This window comes from Anomaloglossus baeobatrachus, chromosome 4 (genome assembly GCF_048569485.1).
Source record: "Anomaloglossus baeobatrachus isolate aAnoBae1 chromosome 4, aAnoBae1.hap1, whole genome shotgun sequence".
Taxonomy (NCBI): domain Eukaryota; kingdom Metazoa; phylum Chordata; class Amphibia; order Anura; family Aromobatidae; genus Anomaloglossus; species Anomaloglossus baeobatrachus.
The window spans coordinates 199250214-199276697 of record NC_134356.1 but is presented as its reverse complement, the minus strand read 5'-3'; the positions used below and the strand labels follow the sequence as shown (position 1 = coordinate 199276697).

At 46.7% G+C, this 26484-nt stretch overlaps 1 protein-coding gene across 1 annotated transcript in view; it reads left to right on the top strand.

Moving 5' to 3' along the window:
• The first annotated feature begins 929 nt into the window (after window positions 1–929).
• The window catches only part of STK10 (serine/threonine kinase 10), a 166607-nt gene continuing 141052 nt past the window's right edge, over window positions 930–26484 (top strand). Inside the window, exon 1 of the mRNA XM_075344623.1 lies at window positions 930–1171. Coding sequence (XP_075200738.1) covers window positions 1019–1171 — 153 coding nt within the window. The 5' untranslated portion in view covers window positions 930–1018. The remainder of the gene's footprint in view (window positions 1172–26484) is intronic.

The following is a 26484-nucleotide window of genomic DNA, read 5'->3' as shown; positions in this document are numbered from 1 at the left end:
CCCCCCTGCACCTGACTCTCGGTCCCCGGTGCTATCACACCCCCCTGCACCTGACTCTCGGTCCCCGGTGCTATCACACCCCCCTGCACCTGACTCTCGGTCCCCGGTGCTATCACACCCCCCTGCACCTGACTCTCGGTCCCCGGTGCTATCACACCCCCCTGCACCTGACTCTCGGTCCCCGGTACTATCACACCCCCCTGCACCTGACTCTCGGTCCCCGGTACTATCACACCCCCCTGCACCTGACTCTCGGTCCCTGGTACTATCACACCCCCCTGCACCTGACTCTCGGTCCCCGGTACTATCACACCCCCCTGCACCTGACTCTCGGTCCCCGGTACTATCACACCCCCCTGCACTTGACTCTCGGTCCCCGGTACTATCACACCCCCTGTACCTGACTCTCGGTCCCCGGTACTATCACACCCCCTGCACCTGACTCTCGGTCCCCGGTACTATCACACCCCCCTGTACCTGACTCTCGGTCCCCGGTGTATCACACCCCCCTGCACCTGACTCTCGGTCCCCGGTACTATCACACCCCCTGCACCTGACTCTCGGTCCCCGGTGTATCACACCCCCCTGCACCTGACTCTCGGTCTCCGGTGCTATCACACCCCCCTGCACCTGACTCTCGGTCTCCGGTGCTATCACACCCCCCCAGCACCTGACTCTCGGTCTCCGGTGCTATCACACCCCCCTGCACCTGACTCTCGGTCTCCGGTGCTATCACACCCGCTGCACCTGTGTACAGCGCGCACCATGCTCTCTCCATCCTCTCCCATCTAGAAATAACCCTTTCTCGGCGCGTTGTCTTTATAGTATGTGCCCAGCGGACACGCCCACCTCACGGAGCTTTCCAGTGTGGTTCCATGCTCCGCCCCTGGGCGGTATAGTGGGCGGAGCTGTTCCCCGCACTTGCTTTCCTCCGGCGCTGGAGCTCTAGTGTACAGCAGTTTGGCTGCGGCCGGAGCTGACACCGGCACCTCCCGGGGATCTGCGCTGTTCTCCGGCCATGGCGTTCGCTAACTTCCGACGGATTCTACGCTTCACCACCGATAAGAGGCGGCTGCGGGAGTATGAGCACGTCCGGAGAGACCTGGACCCCAACACGGTGTGGGACATAGTGGGGGAGCTGGGAGATGGAGCCTTCGGGAAAGTGTACAAGGTGAGCTGGTCTGGGGTGCAGGTGAGCGCTGGTCTGGTATGGGGGGGGGGGTGCAGGTGAGCGCTGGTCTGGTCTGGGGGGGTGCAGGTGAGGTCTGGTCTGGTCTGGTCTGGGGGGGGTGCAGGTGAGGTCTGGTCTGGTCTGGTCTGGGGGGGTGCAGGTGAGGTCTGGTCTGGTCTGGGGGGGTGCAGGTGAGGTCTGGTCTGGTCTGGGGGGGTGCAGGTGAGGTCTGGTCTGGTCTGGGGGGGTGCAGGTGAGGTCTGGTCTGGTCTGGGGGGGTGCAGGTGAGGTCTGGTCTGGTCTGGGGGGGTGCAGGTGAGGTCTGGTCTGGTCTGGGGGGGTGCAGGTGAGGTCTGGTCTGGTCTGGGGGGGTGCAGGTGAGGTCTGGTCTGGTCTGGGGGGGGTGCAGGTGAGGTCTGGTCTGGTCTGGGGGGGGTGCAGGTGAGGTCTGGTCTGGTCTGGGGGGGGTGCAGGTGAGGTCTGGTCTGGTCTGGGGGGGGTGCAGGTGAGGTCTGGTCTGGTCTGGGGGGGGTGCAGGTGAGGTCTGGTCTGGTCTGGGGGGGGTGCAGGTGAGGTCTGGTCTGGTCTGGGGGGGGTGCAGGTGAGGTCTGGTCTGGTCTGGGGGGGGTGCAGGTGAGGTCTGGTCTGGTCTGGGGGGGGTGCAGGTGAGGTCTGGTCTGGTCTGGGGGGGGTGCAGGTGAGGTCTGGTCTGGTCTGGGGGGGGTGCAGGTGAGGTCTGGTCTGGTCTGGGGGGGGTGCAGGTGAGGTCTGGTCTGGTCTGGGGGGGGTGCAGGTGAGGTCTGGTCTGGTCTGGGGGGGGTGCAGGTGAGGTCTGGTCTGGTCTGGGGGGGGTGCAGGTGAGGTCTGGTCTGGTCTGGGGGGGGTGCAGGTGAGGTCTGGTCTGGTCTGGGGGGGGTGCAGGTGAGGTCTGGTCTGGTCTGGGGGGGGTGCAGGTGAGGTCTGGTCTGGTCTGGGGGGGGTGCAGGTGAGGTCTGGTCTGGTCTGGGGGGGGTGCAGGTGAGGTCTGGTCTGGTCTGGGGGGGGGTGCAGGTGAGGTCTGGTCTGGTCTGGGGGGGGTGCAGGTGAGCGCTGGTCTGGTCTGGGGGGGTGCAGGTGAGCGCTGGTATGGGGGGGGGGGTGCAGGTGAGGTCTGGTCTGGTCTGGGGGGGTGCAGGTGAGCGCTGGTCGGGGGGAGGGGGGGGCAGGTGAGCGCTCTGGGGCAGGTGAGCGCCGGGCTGGGGGGCAGGTGAGCGTTGGGCAGGTGAGCGCCGGGCTGGGGGGCAGGTGAGCGTTGGTCTGGGGAGCGCCGGGCTGGGGGGCAGGTGAGCGTTGGTCTTGGGAGCGCCGGGCTGGGGGGCAGGGGAGCGCCAGGCTGTGGGTAGGTGAGGGGATATCAGACAGTAGTGGGGATATGGTATTAGATCAGACATGTGGAATTGCACATTATTTGCAGCTCTGGATTATTGGATGCCAGAATATAGGAATTTCCCTATAGTTTAGAGGGATTTCCCATATATGACACTGATGGCATATGCACTGATGTAAAGGTGTGCCCGCCTTCGTGTGTCCGTGTCACCCATGCCCAGACTTCTATCTCCTATAGAAGTGGCTGGGAGTGGAGGGCCCTTTTAATGTCATCAGGGCAGCCCGCTGGGTCATGCTGGTTACACACTTGGGTGATGGGTCAGCTGCGGTGATTCCCATTGTAGGGAATAGGGCTGTGGCTGATAACATTTCATGTAATGGGTAATATACTGTGATTGGAGCACTACAAGTGTCAGATGACACTGCACTACTTATAGAAGTCTATACATAACCCTACAGGCTATGCTAGTCTGCCTCATACCTGGGTATGCCATCCAGGGGTAGGACGGGAGGGTCTCTGTCACCCTGATGCCACTACTGGTGCCCGTGTGAATACTTCTCATGGGGCACAGTTACAGGGTGTAAAGAGCTCCATAACGAAAGTGCAAGGACACATTCTGGTTTTCGTTCCCCATTCAAGCTACACTAATCTTCAGGGGGGACAGGGGACAAGGGGCAGATGGCCATTCCCCTCGTGCCCATCCTATGTTATGTGCTGCTGATGTAATTCCACATAAGAAACATTATGGAATCACTCCATACAATGTTTAGAGCCTTTATACAGAGATTGGACGACTTACTGATGTTATAAACACTATTTACTACAGTGGTGGACATGGGCAGGAGAGCGCCCTCTGCAGGAACATTATATGGGTTCTTTTGAGGTCAAGAGCTCACCATAATGTACAATTCCACCTGCTCTGGCGATAGATGTGACACCCCCCCCCCCCCCCCTTACATCTGTGGTCCCTGACCAAGAACAATATATGGGCACCTGCAGTCTAATAACTCATCATAATGCACAATTCCACCTGCTTTGGAGGTAGATGTGACCCCCTTATATCTTTGGTCCCTGACAAAGAGCAATACATGGGCCCTTTGAGGTCCAGTAGCCCATCATAATGCACAATTCCACCTGCTTTGGAGGTAAAAGTAGCCTTCTCACCCCTAGGACCCCTGCGCAAGGGCAATATATAGGCCCTTTGAAGTCCAGTAGTTCATCATAAAGCTCAATTCCACCTGCTTTGGAGGTAGTAGTGGCCCCCATCTCTTGGGTCACTGTTGGGTTGTACGAATTATATGTCCGCCCTCGATTTACCATTGTATTGATGTAAGGCCTGATCATAAATTGATGATCTAGCACTAGGAAATGCCATAATTGTATGATAAATGGATGTCAAACCTCCGAGACCCCCTCGATACCTGACTTGATCTCACACAGTAGAGCATCGCACACCTGGTTGTGTGGCCCTATTCATGTGAATGGGGCAATGTGCAGCTCCCTGCTCAGCCACAGGCAGGAGTTCTGTGCGCCTTGTGATACTACACCAGTGTTTCCCCACCAGTTAGGTCTGCACAGCATCACTGGTTGTGTGACCCACCCCATACTAATACGCAACAGTTTAAAAAAAATTAAAAATACTACACTGTTACCCCCATAAACTTTAGTGAAAATCACATTCAATATTAAGGGGTCTAATTTAAGCATTCTGGCATTTTGCAGACAACCCTAGCCTTAGGCAGGTACCACATGTCCAAGTACGAGCCCCGATGTCCTAATTGACTGTGAGCTCCTAACCGGAAATCAACTACTAAAGGGAACCTGTAACCAGATTTGGTGACTCTAAGCTGTGGCCAACACCACTTGGCTATTTTATATACAGCATCCTAACATGCAGTATATAAGAGCCCAGGCTGCTGTGTAGAACATAAAAATGACTTTATAATACTTAACTAAACAGTCGGTGGAGTTGGGTCGTATAAGTGTCTCCGTTCTCCGGTGCCAGACCCTCGTCTTTCGGCCATCTTCGTCCTTGTTGTGAAGCCTGTGTGCATGACACGTCATACGTTATACACACTCGCCGGTCCCGCGCATGCGCACTCCAATGCTTTGATCTGCCCTGCTCAGGGCAGATCAAAGTGCGTCTGCTCAGGACCTCAATGCCGGCGAGTGTCGATGATATCGGACGTGTCGTGCTCCCAGGCTTCAGAAGGAGGACAAAGATGGCCGAAAGAGGAGGCGCCGGCACCGGAGAACGAAGACGCCCATCTGACCCATCTCCATCGCAGCGTGACCGTTTAGGTGAGTATTATAAAGTGATTTTTATGTTCTATACAGTGGCCTGGGCTCTTATATACAGCATGTTAGAATGCTGTATATAAGAGCCCACTGGAGGTGGCCACAGCTTATAGTCACCAAATCTGGTGACAGGTTCCCTTTAACAGTATACTCGTAAGGCTGTTGTGTGTTCTCTTTGGGAGACCCGTGGCCGCTTTGGGCTGGATCTTCTTGTTCTAGTATTCTCTGGTCCGCACAGACTCTTATCGATCTCGGTGGTATACAGACTTGTATTCTTTGATGTTGAAGTTTGCACATATGCCCAGTGGAAAAGCGGTGGGAATCTTAAGTAAATCCATCACAATGCTGTGTATCCGAACAATGTGAGGTCTTGATAAATACATCTGTAACCTGAGCACCATTGTTTCCAATGTGGTAACTCCAGAATATTGTCATATATGTAACCATATAAAGTTGGAGCGTATTTCTCGCTCTGGTGAACGGTTCCAGTTCATCCCTTTCACTCTTTTTGTTGCTGACGGGCCTAAACTAGAATGGTTTCTAAGCTAAACTGTCAGATATCAGTGGGGTTTCCGAAGTCAATTGTCTGCCTGAATAGCCGCATGTAGCCTTCTTCCCCCTCGCCTCTCCTATATTGTTTGGTTAGCTTGTGTAGAAAAATAAGATTTACGTCATGTTGTGTTTGGATCCCTGGAATACCAGTTTATTAAATGTAACTGGCTATTGTATGAGAAATACCAGAAATGCCATCTCTTACAAGATATGAACAATATATCCTGAAGGAATATAAAGTGGTTATTCTTGTCAAATCAACATTCCCCTGATCCACCTCTCAATGGTACTTGGGACCCCGATCTTCTGCATGATTAAGGGCTCCATACATATTAGACTCGCGTGGCCGATGGTAGTGGTATCAGCCAAAAGTCTATTGGGTCAATACTTGGAGATTAAAGGCTCTACCACGCACAATATAGGTGCTATGGGGATAAAGAATCATGTAGTATAGTAAAGTGAACCCCAGCACTCGAATGAAGACAAAAAGGGAATATGCGTAAGTGAATTTATTGACTGACACACTGCAAAAGGAACCTAACCAGAGCAACAGCACCAACGTTTCGGCATAGAGCCTTTCTCAAGGTTGTTGCATCACTGGTCAGAGTAAGGAAACACGGGTCTCGAAGGACAACCGGAGGTGGACAAATAGAGGTAAGGTTCCACACGTATTGCAGAGTGTGCTCGTAGGTGAAGGGGTGACAGGATCACAATGTGAGGTGAATGGACGCCTGCAGTGGAGGCCTGGAGCTGGCACAGTGGCAGGGAGAATGGCTGCAGCCCTTCACCTACGGCATCCTCTTTCGGCCATCGTCGTCCTCTTTCGGCCATCGTCGTCCTCTTTCGGCCATCGTCGTCGTCCTTCTTCTCTAGCCGCGGTGTATGACGGGTCCATCGTCATCATCCACACTCGCCGGCATTCAGGTCCTGAGCAGGGCAGATCAAAGTATTGTAGTATGCCTGCACAGGATCGGTGAGTGTGTATGACGTAGACGCATCATGCACATAGGCTTCGGAAAGAAAATGAAGATGTCTGAAAGAGGCGGCACTGGCACCGGAGAACGGAGACACCCATATGGCCAACCGAGCGACCGTTAGGTAAGTATTATAAAGTGTTTTTTATGTTGTCACAGCGACCTGGGCTCTTATATACAGCATGTTAGAATGTTGTATATAAGAGCCCGGTGGTGGTGACCGCAGCTTATACGCCAAAAAAGTGGTGACCGGTTCCCTTTAAATTGCTGGGTGCAGCGGTTCTGACACAATCAATTTTTTTTCTTTCTAGATTTAGCAATGCAGCAGAGCTGAAAAAGCTAACTCCGCCCACACCAGGCTCTCTATGTATAATGTCTAAACACAGCGAGCTGCTTATCACGAGAGAGCATGTCAGACTACCAGGCACAGCACCAGTGTAGTCCTAGCAATGATAATCTCCTAGTGCTAAAACAATCATTGCAATTAAACAGCACTAAGCCTAATTAGTGATGCATTGCTGAAATCTTTGTTTTACCCCCCCCCCCCACCCCACCTACACCATGCTGTCCTCAGATTATAAAGCAAAAATCTTCTGACAGATTCCCTTTAAGAATTGAGCCGCCACCAGAGAGTGTGAGTCACATCCGAGTACAGTCGGATTTTCATGGACTGACAAAATGGAGATGGTGGGGAACCCTTTTCTCGGTCTGATAAAAAAAAAAATTCTTGATCCTGTCAATTTTGTCAGTTTGTGAAAATCGGACCGCACTCATGTCATGCTGCTTTCCTTATTATACTTTGGTTTTTTTTTTTCCTTTCAAAGACAACATTTTACGGATGTACTTAGGTGCAGATTACATGTGTTTTCACTATGTTTCCATGGAGGAAATGCACTATAAACGCATGCGCCTTTTTACCTGTTTTTTTCCACTTTTAATGCAATTCTGTTGACAAAATCTACACACAAAAGTAGCAAGGGATATTTGACATGTTGCGGTTTTGAAGCTCGCAGCACAGGTCAGTTTATGCAAGTAAAAAACAGAATGGGCTTAAGATTTCTATTAATCCTGTCCACTTTGCTGGAAATGTAAGGTGCCATGTCCAAAGCTCACTGAAAAGTTATTGTTTCCTCATTCGTGCGTCTGTATGTAAATATGTAGTGGTGTCTTCCATGTTTTCTTAGTGTGTCATCGGTGTACGGTGCCTGTGTCATCAATGGTTTCATTGATGGTTAAAGAAATAAATTACAAAGCTTCTCCTATCCTTTGCAATGTTAAATGTGTGAAGTACAAGGACGGCACATGGATGCCATCAGTGTGCTGTACGTGTTTTTCACGGACCCGTTGACTTGTATTGGCTCTTATGATCTGTGATGCCGGAAAAAAAAAAAACATGTGAATAACACCATAGATTATAATTAGAGTTGAGTGGACTGCCAATAATCCGGGTCCGGTGGATCCGTCGCGGGTTGCCAAAGAAGTCCGGATCCGAAGCAATGTATGGAGAGCGAGAGAGAGACCGTGCACCCTCAAACCGCGCGGATCCGGGTCCACTCAACACTAATTATAATGGGTACAAATCGAATCTGAGGTCGCTGGTTGGGAGAACCTTCTCTACTGTATGTGACTTTAGCCACAGATCTTCTTTTGATTAGCCGTCCTGGTGCAATGTCATTGTCATGTGATGGCGCATCAGGCCGGCTAATCAAGAGCCGCGGATGCTGTCAGGTAGGAGAAGGTTCTCCCGTCCAGCGGCCACCGATGGATGCATCTGATGGACCGGGTCCTACAAATCTATTTACTCCAGTTTGTCAGATTCTGGTGTGACCCTTCGTATATCCAGCAGGACAGAGTTGGTCCCATTCCCCTGTTTATCCTTCTCCCTATATCCCTCACCCACCCTTTTGTATTTTTTGTTCCCTAAGAAAACTGGTGAGGGCAGCATAGAAAGGGCAAACACTACAATTTTTAGCACAAGTATACTTCCATCAGAATTCATAAGCCCTCCCCATTTTAAAGTTGGGTTGCTCTTTGGCTCCAGAAGGAACGGTCAGCATGGCTGGACAAGACTGCTTCCATAAAAGACCACTCCATGCAGCAGGTCACCAGGACGAGTGCTGTCGGGATGGATTTACACGTGCAGTGCTTTGAGCCAAGCACATATTCTTCCTTTTGGATCCGTTCCTACCTCTAGCTTAGCTCAATCTTATTAAAGGACATTTTTATACTGAAAGTAAGTGATTTCAGTTCCCTTATTCATTTTGTAGCCACTCCAAATGATTTAACCCCTCAGAATCATGCATGTAAGTCATGTGGAAGGAATCAGAAGGGAATGTATGCGTTGTCTGGAGCGTTGAACCTACTCTGTACAGTGGGTGTCAGCTGTGTTGTGCATCTGACACCTGCCAGGATTGAAGAGGACTCCAATTCTAGTAGTGTAATCCCTTGGAAGCTGCAGTGAGTAGCAACTACAGCATGTAAGTGGTTAAATATGGGGGGTGTCCATCAACTTCTCATCTCCTCCATTGTGTGCCTCCTTTCACCATGATTGTACATTGTCAATAGGGTTAGCATGGCATCCAGGGGCCTAGTGAAAGGTCTCCAGGCCTACCATCTTGGCCCTCCTTATAGAGGGCCTTGCAAAAGTATTCGCCCCCTGAATTTTTCAACCATTTCCCACATTTCAGGCTTCAAACATAAAGATAAACATTTTAATGTTATGGTGAAGATTCAACAACAAGTGGGACACAATTGTGAAGTTGAATAAAATTTATTGCTTATTTTAAACTTTTTTAAAAATAAATAACTGAAAATTGGGGCGTGCAATATTATTCATCCCCTTTATGTTAATACTTTGTAGCGCCACCTTTTGCTGCGATTACAGCTTCAAGTCGCTTGGGGTATGTATCTTATCAGTTTTGCACATCGAGAGACTAAAATTCTTGCCCATTCTTCCTTTGCAAACAGCTGGAGCTGAGTGAGGTTGGATGGAGAGCATTTGTGAACAGCAGTTTTCAGCTCTTTCCACAGATTCTTGATTGGATTCAGGTCTGGACTTTGACTTGGCCATTCTAACACCTGGATACGTTTTATTTGTGAACCATTCCATTGTAGATTTTGACTTATGTTTGGGATCATTGTCTTGTAAGACAAATCTCCATCCTAGTCTCAGGTCTTTTACAGACTCCAACAGGTTTTCTTCAAGAATGGTCCTGTATTTGCTCCATTCATCTTTCCACCAATTTTAACCATGTTCCCTGTCCCTGCTGAAGAGAAACAGGCCCAAACCATGATGCTGCCACCACCATGTTTGACAGTGGGGATGGTGTGTTCAGGGTGATGAGCTGTGTTGCTTTTACTCCAAACATATTGTTTGGCATTGTGCCCAAATAGTTCGATTTGGTTTCATCTGACCAAAGCACCTTCTTCCACGTTTGGTTTGTCTTCCAGGTGGCTTGTGGCAAACTTTAAACAACACTTTTTATGGATATCTTTTAGAAATGGCTTTGTTCTTGCCACTCTTTCATAAAGGCCAGATTTGTACAGTGTACGACTGATTGTTGTCCTATGGACAGACTCTCCCACCTCAGCTGTAGATCTCTGCAGTTCATCCAGAGTGATCATGGGCCTCTTGGCTGCATCTCTGATCAGTCTTCTCCTTGTTTCAGATGAAAGTTTGTATTGACGGCTGGGACTTGGTAGATTTGCAGTGGTATGATACTCCTTCCATTGCAATATGATTGCTTGCACAGTGCTCCTTGGGCAGTTTAAAGTTTTGGAAATCTTTTTGTTACCAAATCCGGCTTTAAACTTGTCCACAACAGTATCACGGACCTGCCTGTTGTGTTCCTTGGTCTTCATGATGCTCTCTGTGCTTTAATAAACAGAACACTGAGACTATCACAGAGCAGGTGCATTTATATGGAGACTTAATTACACACAGGTGGATTATATTTATCATCATCAGTCATTTAGGACAACATTGGATCATTCAAAGATCCTCAATGAACTTCTGGAGTGAGTTTGCTGCACTAAATGTAAAGGGGATGAATAATATTGCACGCCCCAATTTTCAGTTTTTTATTTTTTAAAAAAGTTTAAAATAAGCAATACATTTTGTTCAACTTCACAATTGTGTCCCACTGGTTGTTATTTCTTCACCATAACGATAACATTTTTCTCTTTGTTTGAAGCTTGAAATGTGGGAAAAGGTAGTCAAGGGGGGCGAATACTTTCGTAAGGGACTGTATGTGCTGCATAGGCAAGCACTGTCAGGACAATACCATGCAGTCTAAAAGTATTGCAGTATATCCTATCAATTGCATTAGTAGGACTAAAGCAAAAAAAAAAAGTGTAACTGTCGTCCTAAAAGAAGCCCTTGCACAACCCCATCTCTGGAAAAAAAAAACTAGTTATGGCTTTAGGCATATGGCCACAGACTCCTATGAAGCGTGCCCCTTCATGAAGCGTTTGTCCTCCGTATATTGCCAGCGGTTATATTCTGCAATACAAGTTGTCACCTACTCCGCACCAGTCAGTAAAAGTTGGCATCCTACAAGTATATTGTAATACAGAAGTTGTTTCCTAGAAGATAAGGCAGTGTAATAAGAACGGCAGCCAAGTCCACGAAGGTCTTGAGAATAAGAAATGGCATTATCAAGAATAAATATATTTGGAACTAACCCTTCCTCGCCTACTGTAATTCCACATACGGTATACGTCCTTTCATTGGAACCTGAAGCAGAATTCTCCTTTCTTGGAAGTGCTCCCAGGGTACTAATTAGATGCTACCTACTCGGTGTTGGTAGTGTTAGGTCCCCAGAGGTCAGATAGTACAGTGTATACACTGTACAATCTCACTTAGATGGCAGGAAGGGGACCTTATGTGTCGTAAAGGATGACACATAGTATTTCATACTGTATGTGACACAATCTTCGTATGCTGAGAATATTATTACAGTCATATGAAAAAGTTTGGGCACCCCTATTAATGTTAACCTTTTTTCTTTATAACAAATTGGGTTTTTGCAACAGCTATTTCAGTTTCATACATCTAATAACTGATGAACTGAGTAATATTTCTGGATTGAAATGAGGTTTATTGTACTAACAGAAAATGTGCAATCCGTATTTAAACAAAATTTCACCGGTGCAAAAGTATGGGCACCTCAACATAAAAGTGACATTAATATTTTGTAGATCCTCCTTTTGCAAAAATCACAGCCTCTAGTCGCTTCCTGTAGCTTTTAATGAGTTCCTGGATCCTGGATGAAGGTATATTTGACCATTCCTGTTTACAAAACAATTCCAGTTCAGTTTGATGGTCGCCGAGCATGGATAGCACGCTTCAAATCATCCCACAGATGTTCAATGATATTCAGGTCTGGGGACTGGGATGGCCATTCCAGAACATTGTAATTGTTCCTCTGCATGAATGCCTGAGTAGATTTGGAGCGGTGTTTTGGATGATTGTCTTGCTGAAATATCCATTCCCTGCGTAACTTCAACTTCGTCACTGATTCTTGCACATTATTGTCAAGAATCTGCTGATACGGAGTTGAATCCATGCAACCCTCAACTTTAACAAGATTCTTGATGCCGGCATTGGCCACACAGCCCCAAAACATGATGGAACCTCCACCAAATGTTACTGTTACTGTGGGTAGCAAGTGCTTTTCTTGGAATGCTGTGTTTTTTTTGCCTCCATGCATAACGCCTTTTTGTATGACCAAACAACTCAATCTTTATTTCATCAGTCCACAGGACCTTCTTCCAAAATGTAACTGGCTTGCCCAAATGTGCTTTTGCATACCTCAGGCGACTGTTTGTGGCGTGCTTGCAGAAACTGCTTCTTTCGCATCACTCTCCCATACAGCTTCTCCTTGTGCAACGTACGCTGTATTGTTGACCGATGCACATTGACACCATCTGCAGCAAGATGAAGCTGCAGGTCTTTGGAGGAGGTCTGTGGATTGTCCTTGACTGTTCTCACCATTCTTCTTCTCTGCCTTTCTGATATTTTTCTTGGCCTGCCACTTCTGGGCTTAACAAGAACTGTACCTGTGTTCTTCCATTTCCTTACTATGTTCCTCACAGTGGAAACTGACAGTTTAAATATCTGAGACAACGTTTTGTATCCTTCCCCTGAACAACTATGTTGAATAATCTTTGTTTTCTCATGATTGGATACACCTGCCTATGAAGTTCAAAGCTCAATGAGGTTACAAAACCAATTTAGTGCTTTAGTAAGTCAGTAAAAAGTTAGGAGTGTTTAACCCTTTAGTGACGGAGCTAATTTTCACCTTAATGACCAGACCAAATTTTGCAATTCTGACCAGTGTCACTTCATGAGGTTATAACTCTGGAACGCTTCAACGGATCCCGGTGATTCTGAGATTGTTTTTTCGTCACATATTGGACTTCATGTTAGTACCAAATTTAGGACAATATTTTTTGTGTTTATTTATGAAAAAAATTGAATATTGGCAAAAATTTTGAAAATTTAGCAATTTTCAACTTTTGAATTTTTATACCGTTAAACCAGAGATTTCTGTGACACAAAAGTTACTAAATAACATTTCCCACATGTCTACTTTACATCAGCACAATTTTGGAAACAAAATTTTTTTTTGTTAGGAAGTTAGAGGGGTTCAAAGTTTATCAGCAATTTCTCATTTTTACATCAAAATTTACAAAACCAGTTTTTTAGGGACCACATCATATTTGAAGTGACTTCAATAGGCCTAGATGACAGAAAATACCCAAAAGTGACACCATTCTAAAAACTGCACCCCCCAAAGTACTCAAAACCACATTCAAGAAGTTTATTAACCCTTCATGTGCTTCACATGAACAAAAGCAATGTGGAATGAAAAAAAGCAAAAATTAAATTTTACCTAAAAATGTTGCTCTAACCCAAATTTATTCACTTTTAGAAGAAATAACACAACAAAATGGACCTCAAAACTTGTTCCCCACTTTCTTATGAGCGCGCCGATACCCCACATGTGGTCAGAAACCTCTGTTTGGACAAATGGGAGGGCTCGGAACAGAAGGAGCAATATTTGAATTTTGGAAAGCAAATTTGGCTGAAATAGATTGCGGGCACCATGTTGCATTTACAGGTCCGCTAAGGTACCTAAACAGAAGAAATCCCTCACAAGTGACACCATTTTGGAAACTAGACCCCTCAAGGCTTCTATCTAGGGGTATAGTGAGCATTTTAGATCCACAGGTACTTCACAGATTTTGTTAACGTTACGTTGTCATATTGAAAATTTTAATAATTTTCTCAAAAATGTTGCTTTAGCATCAATTTTCTCACTTTTTCAAGAGGTAATTCCAAAAATTTGACCTCAAGGTTTAACCACTTTTTTATGAGCGCGGTGATACCTCACATGTGGTCTGAAACCTTTGTTTGGACAAATGGGAGGGCTTGGAACGAAAGGAGCAATATTTGAATTTTAGAAAGGAAATTTGGCTGAAAAAGATTGCGGGCACCATGTCGCATTTGGAGGTCCCCTAAGGTACCTAAACAGCAGAAACCCCGCACAAGTGGCCCCATTTTGGAAACTAGGCCCCTCAAGGAATTTATCTAGATGTTTGGTGAGTACCCTGAACCCTCAGGTGCTTCACAGAATTTTATAACGTTGAGCCATGAAAAAAAAAAAATAAAATTTTACCACAAAATTGTTATTTCAACCAGGTAGCTTTTTTTTTTTACAAGAGTAAAAGGAAAAAATTCAGCATAACATTTATTGTGCAATGTCTCCTGAGTTTGGCGATACCTTATATGTGGTGGAAATCAACTGTTTGGGCGCATGGCAGGGCTCGGAAGGGAAGGAGTGCCATTTGACTGCAAAATTGGCTGGAATCAATAGCGGACGCCAGGTTGCATTTGGAGAGCCCCTGAGGTGCCTAAACAGTGGCGGTCCCCCACAAGTGACTTCATTCTGGAAACAAGACACCTCAAGGCTTTTATCAAGGTGTATAGTGAGCAGTTTGAATCCACGAGTACTTCACAGAATTTGATAAGCTTAGGTTGCCATATTGAAAATTTTCATTTTTTTCACAAAACTGTTGCTTTAGCATCAAATTTCTCACTTTTTCAAGAGACAACAACAAACCATGGACCCCACAGGTTGTTATCCAATGTCTTATGAGCACAGGGATACCCCACATGTGGCCAAAAACCTCTGTTTGGAAAAATGGGAGGGCTTGGAATGGAGGGAGCACCATTTGAATTCTGGAAAAGTTGAAATAAATTGCGGGCACCATGTCACATTAGCAGGGCCCCTTGGGTACCTATACATCAGAAAACCCCCACAAGTGACCCCATTTTGGAAACTGGATTTTATTCAGGAGTATAGTAAGCATTTTGAATCCACAGGTACTTCACAAAAATGTTGCTGTAGCAACAAATGTCTCACTGTTAGGCTCTGTGGCCATGATCCAGCGACACTGCATCTAGTACACAGTGTCAGCCTCCTGCAGAGATGTGAGTGTTGTCCACGGGAGAACGCAGCTGCCCAAGCCCACGATTTGGGTTCAGGCCGCTGTGGAGCTCTATGCTACCTGCAGAGAACACTCATCTCCGCAGCATAAATTGACATGCTGAGGCTCGGGAAGCTGCGCCACAGGTCGGTTTATGCTGCGGAGAAAAGAAGCACATTGGGCATGGGATTTCTAAAAATCCTTCCACTGTGCTTCTACTGCACAACGCAGCATTATGGACACAGGGAAAACACTCTGCGCCCAAAACGCTGCAAACCCTGATTGTGGGCGCACAGCCTAAATGCTACAATGGATGAATGGATAGATGTCAAACAAATATAACGTCCCATTCCCCTGCATATTCTAAGCTGGCGCCCTTTAGTGCCTTTCATGTGGCACTAAAGGGTGCCTAGCCTTGTATTTAGCCCCCCAAAAAATTAATAATTAAAATAAACGACGTGGGGTCCCCCCTATTTTTGATAGCCAGCTAGGGTAAAGCAGACAGCTGTAGCCTGCAAACCACAGCTGACAGCTTCACCTTGTCTGGTGATCAATTTGGAGGGCTCCCCAGGCGTTTTTAAAAAAAAAAAAAAAAAACGTGGGGTCCCCCCCAAATTAGATCACCAGCCAAGGTGAAGCGGACAGCTGGGGTCTGGTATTCTCAGGGTGGGAAAAGCCATGGTTATTGGACTCTTCCCAGCCTAAAAATAGCAGGCCGCAGCCGCCCCAGAAGTGGCGCATCCATTAGATGCGCCAATCCTGGCGCTTCGCCCCAGCTCATCCCGCGCCCTGGTGCGGTGGCAGACGGGGTAATATATGGGGTTGATACCAGCTGTAATGTCACCTGGCATCAAGCCCTGGGGTTAGTGATGTCACGGCATCTGAACAGATACCCGACATCACTAACCCAGTCAGTAATAGAAAAAAAAAAAGACAAAAAAAAATTTATTTGAAAAAACACTCCCCGAAACATTCCTCTTTTACCAATTTATTGAAAATAAAGAAATTCCGGTCGCTGTAATCCATTTTGGAGGTCCCACGCCGACTCTGGATCTTCTAGAATATGGGGGGCACGTTCAGGGAACGTATCCCCCATTTTCTGGAAGAGCAAGCTCTCCATGAGCAGTGTGGGTGCAGTAATCTGAGAATACTGCACTCACACTGCCCCGGTCCAACCTAGGGCAGAGTGACCTGCAGTAACCTCATTCCAGAATATGAGGGGCACGCTCACAGAACGTACCCCCCATTTTCTGGAACAGCAGCCTCTCCATGTGAGGAGTGTGGCTGCAGATCACTGCACTCACCCTCCCCCGGTCCACAGTGGAGCCTGTGCATCAGCGACGTCAGCAGGATCCCTGCTTGCAGGGATCCAGCTGACAGCCGCTGTCTGCGCATGCGCCGCCAGCATTGAAGAAGGAGGCGGCGATCGCGGGCCCGGAGCGGCAGACAGGTATCGTATAACCGGGGGCTTGGGGGGGGGGGGGTGACGGGGGGTGACCTAGTGGGACCTGGGGACACCTTTCTGCCGCATGTGACGTGTCACATGCGGCAGAAAGAGCAGAATGAAGGCGGCCGCGCGCTGTGCGCCGCCATCTTCCACGCTCCGGAGGGGGGAGGGGGGTGGTGGCTCTGGAGAACCGGAGGGGGCTCCGGTGACCAGAGGGCTCCGGTGGACCGGAGGAGGGGTCAGGGGGAGGACATTTCCCTCCGATCTGAAATGTTTGATCATTTCAGATCGGAGGGAAATGACTGCAGAGCCGGCGCCGGCGGCAGTTTTCTGTGCGCTTCGGCGCCATTTTGGATGTCCGGTAGGGGTGGGGGTGGGGGGACTCTCCGGTACCGGGGGCTTTGGGGGCACTAGGGGGTTAGATTTCTTTCTCATCTGACATGTTTGATCATGTCAGATGAAAAAGAAATCAGTTTTACCGGCCATTTCTTTTTTTTTTCATGTGTTCGTCGGTATACGGTGTATACCGCCGATCACATGATCGGGGTCCAAAAAAAACACCCCGATTCATAATCTGGGGGGTCTCAGCTACCCCCGGTAGCTGAAACCCCCGAGATTTTCGGTCGCTGGGGGGCGCTACAGGGTTTTTTCGGGCCGCCGCTTTAAAGCGGCGGAACAGAATAAGTACCCTGTTTTGCCGCCGCTTTAAGTCGTACGGCCGTCGTTATGAGGTTAAATCAAGAAATTGATAAGGGTGCTCATACTTTTGCACCGGTCAAAGTTTGTTTAAATGCGGATTGCACACTTTCAGTTAGTACAATAAACCTAATTTCAATCCAGAAATATTACTCAGTCCATCAGTTATTAGATATATGAAACTGAAATAGTTGTTGCAAAAACCCAAATTGTTATAAAGAAAAAAGGTTAACATTAATACGGGTGCCCAAACTTTTTCATATGACTGTATATGCTGATAATGTTTCCTATTTTTTTTTGTATATACTGAGCAATATTCTTGCACCATGGAATTAAAGGCTCTGTTCCTTAACAGGTATAAACTTGATAATTCAGCAATTCATATTAGAAGCCTTGTGCCACCTTTGCCACATTTTGTCAGATTTTCAGATTCTATAATTCCTGATATACATATAGCTCATATTTTAGCAGATGTAGCCATGTACAAAAATAGTGACATTTCGACCCATTACAGGTCTGTGTGAAGCATACATATAAACAATACGCCCCATTTATTGGGTTTAAATATAGATATAGCTTGTGGATATTTGTCTTTGAAATCCTTTCTCCTGGGATATAAACCTAAACTAACCAAGAAAGTGCGTGAAGCCATGTCAGTTGGGTGTGATGTAATACAGCAGTATCGCATATCTGGTACAATAATACATGCCATCTGTCCGCTTGGGTCCACCTGGTGTAACGTTGTACATTTTCGGTATTGAATTGGAGTGACACTATTGTTCATGGCTGATGTGTTTTACTCAGCAGTTTCTTTGCGTGGTTGTATCTGAAAGGTCTTGCACCAAGTTGACTCAGAGCTACATCCTGTGCACACCCAAAAGTAACTTCTTATCACGTGAGACCTTACTGTTTGTGTCGATAATGTTAAGTCACAACTGAAAGTAGACCCCCTCCCCCTACTATTTTTTGCAATTTTATCCGTTATTTTTTTAACCTGCCATTCATTTTGTTTTTGCCATTAGGACTTTTAACAACACTTAAATCGCCAATCAAAAATCTGTTTGTGTGCACAGTTCTGTTTGCTCATTTAACTGTTTGTTTCCTTTCGGGTTAATGTATAATGAAATGCAATGTAACTATTCATTCTTGGCATGTGAAAGGCGTGCTGTCCTCGTCTCTCGGTCAGAGCCCTGGACCTGGCGTGTTTCCATATATACCGGTCACTAAGCACTGTTATCTGCTAATAACTTTATATGCAGAGACTTGATTAATGTCAGGAAAGAATCTTCTGCTCTTTGTGGTATCTAATCTTATTACAGCATGGGAATAATGGGAGTCCAGGGAGGCCTTTGACTTTTGCCGCCAACCCCAGCTGACCTAATTAGGTTTCCTGAGTTTACAGGACTTGTAAGAGGTTTAATATAGATGCTGTTTTAATATGTGACTTTTATACTGATCATGCGAACATATTCTTCTTTTTAGGCTCTGTTCACATCATGTCTGAGTCTTTGGGCATGAGTATTGCCTGCTGTGTAATTCTGATCACTGGCAGACAGACGGAAGAGAGCCCCTGACCAAGAACAATATATGGGCCCTTTGCAGCCCATTAACTCATCATAATGCACAATTCCACCTGCTTTGGAGGTAGACGTGGCCCTATTACCTAATGCGCCGCTATCCAAGAACAATATATGGCCCTTTGCAATCTAACAGCTCATCATAATGTACACTACCACCCAGTGGCGTAACTAGTGCCCTATGCAAAGATTGGACCTGCCCCCACCCCCTCCTCTATGTACACTAACACTTGGTATGGCATAATGACACTGACACTTGGCTCTTACCCTCAGCACCCAGGTTTCCCATTATCTGAAATCCCTCTATCAGCACCCAGCTTTCTTATATTCTGATATCCATCTTGTTTTCTGCACCCAGCTTCCCCATGCTCTGCTATACAGCTTTACCTCAGCACCCAGCTTTCCCATATCAGAGCATGGGAAAGCTGCGTGCTGAGAGATGTATAGCAGAGCATGGGAAAGCTGGGTGCTGAGGGAAAGAGCCTTTTTCCCCCTCAACACAAAATGTTCCCATCCCATGCTTGTATCTTTGTCCCCCCTCATATATAGCTCTCCAAATACAATAATGGCCCCCACATAGCCTTCCAAATAGTATAAAGGGTCCCTTCATATGTTAGAATGCACCCCCATAGTCCTCCATGTATTATAATGCATTTCCCATAGTCCTCCATATATTATTACATAGTTACTTAGGTTGAAAAAAGACCTAGGTCCATCTAGTTCAACCTTCCGCCACCAGTTCTACATTTAGTCACTAAGTCATTTATAACCAACAATGTTGTGTGTACTGAGGAAATCATCCAGCCCTTTTTTAAAAGCTGTTATAGTATCTGCCATTACTACCTCTTGTGGTAGGGCATTCCACAGTCTGACTGCTCTAACTGTAAAGAACCCTTTCCTATTTAGCTGTCGGAATCGCTTTTCTTCCACTCGCAGTGGACCCCTGGTCCTTAGTACTGTCTTTGGAAGAAATAAGTCATGTGCCAGTCCTTTATATTGACCACACATATATTTATACATATAAATGAGATCTCCTCTGAGACGTCTTTTTTTCTAAGCTAAACATATCTAACTTTTTCAACCTGTCATCATATGGGAGGCCTTCCATTCCTTGTAGTAGGCTAGTTAGCCGCCTTTGAACTGACTCTAACTTCTGAATGTCCTTTTTAACATGTGGAGCCCGAAACTGGATCCCGTATTCCAGATGTGGCCTTACAAGTGATTTATAGAGGGGTAACAATACGTTGGGATCACGGGATCTAATCTCTTTTTATACACCCTAGAATCTTGTTTGCTTTTGCAGCTGCTGCTTGACACTGAGTGCTGCTGCTCAGCTTATTTGTAATGAGAATACCCAAGTCCTTCTCCTGTTCTGTAGTCCGGAGTTTACTTCCATTTAATGTATACGCAGCTATAGGATTACTCCGTCCTAGGTGCATTACTTTACATTTATCAACATTAAATCTCATTTGCCAAGTATCTGCCCATTCTGACATCTTATCCAGATTTTTGTAATATTACACTATCCAGGTCAGTTTTTAATATCCTACATAGTTTGGTGTCATCGGCAAAGACTGACACTGTACTATCAATCCCATCCACAAGGTCATTAATAAAGAGATTAAAAAGAATCGGTCCAAGCACAGATCCCTGCGGCACCCCACTGCTGACTATAGCCCATTTAGAGAATGTACCATTTATGACTACTCCCATACTGCACCCCATACTCCTCCATGTATAATGCACCTCTATAGTCGTTGTATAATGTGTCTTTCATGTTGTATAATGCAGCCCCATAGCCCTCCATGTATAATGCAGCACCCCCGGGCCTCTGGCCACCGTGTATTCACTGATTTTAAAAAAAAAAAAAAGTACTTGCCTCTCCTCGTTTCACCTCTCTCCTTGTTCTGCTGCTCCGGTCACAGTCCTCCCGTCCTGTGCTTCTGCATGCTTCAGCACAGCAGTCGCACAGGAGTGACGTCACTGCGCAGCTGATCTGCAGGGCGGGCCCCTAACCTGCCGCGCCCGGTTGTAATAGCGATTTTTGTGACCGCGGTTGTCACTTCACTGCTACCACCTGCTCTGGAGGCACCCTGTGCAGTTGCACCAATGATGTCTGCCCCGGATTCTGATATCACTTTCTCTAATATATGCCTTTTGAAAAGGATTTAGTGGCATATGTTAACTATTGAATCCTTTTATAAAACAAAGGTGTATCATATCAAGTATACTTTTTTTTTTTTTTTTTTTTAACACTAAAAAAATACACTGGCATTTACCCAACCGCCTGGCAGACAAATTTACTAAGCCTGATTAGTAGGCTGTAAATTTCTATTTTCCTTTAAAGGTAATCAGTCAGCAGTTTTTTTTTTTTTATGTAATCATAGCATGTTGTAAGGGTTATAACGCTGAATTCAGGAATGTGGCACTTATTGGGCTGTGTTCTGTTTACTTCAAAAAATTTTTATCACCAGGAGATAATCACTGACTGCAGTATACAGTCTGACCATGCCCCCTCCTATGATAAGCAGCTCACTGTCATTAGACAATGTACACAGAAAGCTGTGGTGTGAATGGGATTACCTTTCTGAGCTGTGCTTCATGCTACATCTAAGAACTGTGAATGTCACAACTGCTGCACCCAGTAAACTAAGTGATACATTGTTGGATTTAGGGTCTCTCTTCCTACTTGATGCTATCCTTGTATGAGGTAGAAAAACGTTGGAACATATTCCTTTTAAACGGGTAGTCGATATATGATCTGTTAATTGGTCATCTATTTGCCTATGATTGGCTGCAGTGGTTAGTTAAGAGGAATGATGTGACATTGGCAGTGTCTGATGCGCTGCTTTAGTCGCCATCCAATCAGACCTTAGCGGTCAGGTGACCATCATATGAGACCTCCAGGCTCCTCCCTTCTGGCTTGGAGCAGATCACCAGAGCTCTTTACTAAGTGAGTTTGTTGAAAATAACATTTTGTTTTAGAAACGTCCCTGCCATTTCGAAATGTCTTTACGTGTTGGAGGACCCGTGAATCCGGTTGAAGAATGATAGGAACGCCATAGTACTGTGTGTTTATTTCCATGCATTTTTGTTTTAACCTGTTAGTGATAATTGCTATAATCTCAGTGATCTCCTGAGAAAAGATCCCGCCTGCTGAGATCTCCCCGAGGACTGCTGTTTAGCTGCAGTAATGTTTCTAGATGCCTACAACAATGGATTACAAAGATATGGGGAATATATTGTCTAAATCACCGTGAATGTCCCCCTTTCCGGCCCATAATGTTTCTTCACTGCTCCATTTCTCTTCTGGCCTAGGTGTGCCATTTTGCTCTTCCATATAATAAGTTTTATGTCTATAGCACCAACATATTCCACAGCGCTTTACAATTCAGAGGGGACATGTACAGACAATATGAGAAAATACAAAATAAAATTAAGATACCAGGAGGAGTGCGGGCCCTGCTCGTAAGCTTACAGTCTATGAGGAAATAGGGGAGGCACAAAAGGTGAGTGGGGGGAGAAGCTTGTTATATATGGTCCAGCCATCGATTTAATAGGGTATTCAAAACCAGCTGCATGGACCGGTTGCCAGCCAGAATTTATACATACAAAGTGTAAAAAAGTACATGAAGGTGAAGGAATTAGAAGATACAGGGGACAAGAATTGGAAGTAAATTTTATAAAGAGCAGAATAGGACTAGATTAGATCAGGGCAGTGAGGTGATAGGCTGGTCTAAAGAAATGCGTTTTTAGGGCCCGCTTAAAGATGTGGATGTTGGGAATTAATCGGATTGTTCTTGGTAGTGTGTTCCAGAGCATAGGCGCAGCTCGTGAGAAATCCTGAAGACTGGAGTGGGAGGTTCGAATTGTTGAGGATATGGAGTTATCCACACACCAGAAGAACACCCTTTGTGTCTCTATGGTGTATTTCCGCAGCATGCTTTAGCTTTGCAGAAGTGCCACAAATGCTCGCAAAAATCATTTAAAGGGGTTGTTCATTATTTTATAACCTCCCAATTTGTGTGGTAACACTATATTTGTAATTGTGTTCTATTTCCTTTCATTATGTGAGTCTCTATCGTTTTGTTCTGATGACTCTCCATCCAACCTGCCTCTCTTCTAGACTCTGGAGGAGAGTTTTTGGGTGGGTGGTGATCATGCGTCTCAAACCAGAAGAGGACCAGATTGGATAGGTGGTCACCAGAACAAAAGAGTGGAGAACCAGATTGGCAGTCATGTTATAAAACACAAATATACTTGTATAGATGTTGTCAAGGCCTTGGTCATCCTTTGTTGTAGGTACCCTTCACACACTTCTTCTCCTGAGGGAATATAGAAGGGTCAGACCTAGAGAGAAACAGTGGACTGGGCTCACACAGGAGAGCATACATACTGGTTGGCATTGGGAGCATCAAGGGCATTGTGATGGTCATTGGCGGTTTTGAAGGTAATGGAGCGGTCATTGGAAGTACGTGGTTTAAAAGTGAGGGGCATTGACAGGCCAAGTGGGCAAGTGATTACAATCAGACAGGCCCTGCTGAGTATTCTACGATTTTATATCAGTATTAACCTCTTCATATTAACTAATGGCCCATAGCAGTCACAGGTAATACCAAAGGCACTGATGCAGAGACTATCTAAAAGGGAGCTCTATGAGAATCTTTTTATGGTAAGGTTATGTGCGCACATAGTGTTTTTTTTGACACTACGTTTTTTTTGTGCGTTTTTTTGCCGCAAAAAACGCACCCGAGGCAAAAAACGCGTTTTGGGGCGTTTTTGGCTGCATTTTTCCAATGCATTGCATGGGTGAAAAACTCAGAAAAGAATTGACACGTGCATTTTATTTTTATATTTATTTTTTTTTTTAGCTCAAAAACACAGCTAAAAAAAGAAAAAACGTTGTGTGCGGACAGCAAAAATGAAAAGTCATAGACTTTGCTGGAGAAGGAAAGTCATGCAGTTTTGAGCCCAAAAACCTGAAAAACTGGCAAAAATGCACAGTGTGCACATAGTTTAAGTGTTATGTGCTTCCTCCAAGCTGTGGCTTACATTGTGCTTGGGCCCTCAGTGATGGTTTCCCTTTCAGTGCTGCAGTGTTCTCCCATACATTGTGGTTTACTGTTTACTTTAACACTGAACTTGTGGTGTGTAAACACCCATCATAGAAAAGACTTTGTTCTTCCCTTTAAGAGACTCTATAAAGCAATTTTCTTCTTTTTTTTTCAATTAGTGATTTTACTAGAATTTTTTTTTTTTTCTAGTTACTTGGGTCCCTTCTGTATTGGTCAAGAAGCTGGAATAGAAGTTAGCCATCCCACATTAGATGGCTGTATGTAGCTCGTGGGCATGCTCTGACCATTAGTAATCTGGGTTGTTGGGGGAGGGGAGGAATGTAATTTTTACTACAAGAGTGGAATGCAAGGTGTTTCCTAGAGGTTTTTTTTGTTTTCTTTTGTGCCCCAAAATCTATTTTGTTTTGGAACTGGCCAGGTCTGACTAAGCCTAAGACTATATTTTAGTTGTGTCTTTAAAAAGGACCCATCATCAGGTCGAAATGGGCAGCTTTCTTAAAGGGAACATGTCACTAGAATTTTCGCTATGAAACTAAAAGAATCCCCTTCTGCAGCGCCTGGGCTGCATTCTAGAAAGGTTCATCTTGCTACTGGCCCCCCTTTCAGACCTAAATAAACCCTTTATAAAATCTTACCTTTTTGTATGCTAATGAGCTTTGCTGGCCACGTGGGCGGGCTGTATTTCGGCCGTTATTCCCCCTCCTGCCGCTGTTCGCCGTCCTCCAGGGTTGATTGACATAGATGAGGCCGCCGCCCTCATGTTACCCAGTGCTCCTGAAGTCTTGCGCATGCCCAGTGGCACTATTGCGGGACTGAGCACTGTTCAAATCGCGATCGCCGGTGATGTTATTGTGCAGGCATGAGATTATGGGCGGGTACTTGGATGACGCTAGTGATGAAAATGTCATTACTAGCGTCATCCAAGTAGCCGCCCATGATCTCGCGCGAATGTGACGCCCTGGACCCCAGGGGGTCACAGGTTACTACACTCACCGCACACCCCCCACACTAGAAAGGTACCACCAGTCAACCATAAAGACTTGATTGCCTCCCTCAGAGTCAGACAGGCACACCAGGTGGGCGGAGTCAGGCGGAAAGACATGCCCCCCAAGGAGTCTGCTGGCCTGAGGCAGGAACACAGTTCAGTTCAGTACCGCAGAGTGGAGAGTAGTGCAGTACGGTTCTGCGCGGGGCCTGGGTTGGGGCCTAGGACCCCCCCCCCCCTCAAACAGTCAGGCAGGCAGACGGCAGTGGCCGCCTGCAGGAGACCGGGAATACGACCGGTGGAACCGTGAGGGACCGGGACAGGGTAGCGGCCCGCCGGAACCGAACCGGGGAGCCAACAGGATACCAGAGCACCAGGCAGGGTACTCAGACCCCGAACTAGGCTATACGCCACCACCATAGTCGAATTAACTGATTGCGGTCTGGACCTCAGGGGTTCATTCCCACCAAAGTCCCGATTGAAGGCAACAGCCCAACCTGTCCGGATAATAGCCACCGCCAGAGGCCCGAGATCCAAGGGCCAGCGCCTGCGGGCAAAAGGGGCTCCTATGACACATACACGCCGGGGAGTGGACTACCAGTGCCCAGGCACAGTGGTCACACTATAAACACAGATGCAGGAGAAAGGCGGACATTGCCAACCCGACTAGGAAGCTGCAGCCGGCTGCAGGCCCTGTCCATCTCTCCGTTTGGTTTACCAGTGACTCTGTGTGGTTTAATTGTGAGTACACCAGTGCCATACGGCGCCGCACCGCAACCCTGCACCCCCGGCCCTTGCACAACCGGGCCCCGGGACAAACATCCTCTACCCACGGAGGGGCCAACACCTAGCTGCGCCACTACACCGCTCCCGGGAGTCCCTGTACCTTCACCGCAGTGGTGGTGTCCAACATCACCACAGCCCGTGGGTGGCGTCACGAACAATTATCCCAAAACCAAACACCCGCATTCCCCCCGCGCGTAGCGCCAAACCCCCCCCCCCCCACAACCTTCCTTGCAAAGCGACGTCCTTGAGAGGCTCAAGCCACCGCCCGCAGTACGAGCACGGATCCGAGCAGCTCGGCGGTCGCAGCCGATGTCGCGGGGCGGTACACATGCGCAGTGGCACTATCGCTGGACACTTTTCAAATCGCGAGCGCCGGTGATGTTATTGCGCAGGCGCAAGATTATGAGCGGCTACTAGGATGACGCTAGTGATCACATTGTCATCACCAGCGTCATCAGTTCACCCTAACACAAGTACCCGCCCATAATCCTGCGCAATAACCTCACTGGCGCTCGCGATTTGAACAGTGCTCAGTCCCGCGATAGTGCCACTGGGACTGATGCGCGAGACTTCAGGAGCACTGGGTAACATGAGGGCGGCGGCCTCATCTATGTCAATCAACACTGGGGGACGGCGAACAGCGGCAGGAGGGGGAATAACGGACAAAATACAGCCCGCCCACGTGGCGGGCTGTAATTACCCAAAACATCAATTTTTATAACAGGGTAGCAGCGAGATTAAAAACTGGCCACTATTGACCTGTTACAGGTCCTTTTTTAATACTTATACACATGTATTTATTTTACCTAATCTATGCAACTTGCATTAAGCATTTTAATAAATTTGGCCCATGCCCAATAAGAGCCGAGCCTGATTTGCTGACTTGTTGAACCTATCGGCACGATTTTGGAATTTTAAGTAAAGACATGGCTGGAATCGTGCTGTAATGCTGATTAACTTGATACCTGTGGTGAAGAAATCCACTTTGTTATTCTTTAACCCCTTCACCCCCGGCCACTAAAACACCCTAATGACCGGGCCATTTTTTACAATTCTGACCAGTG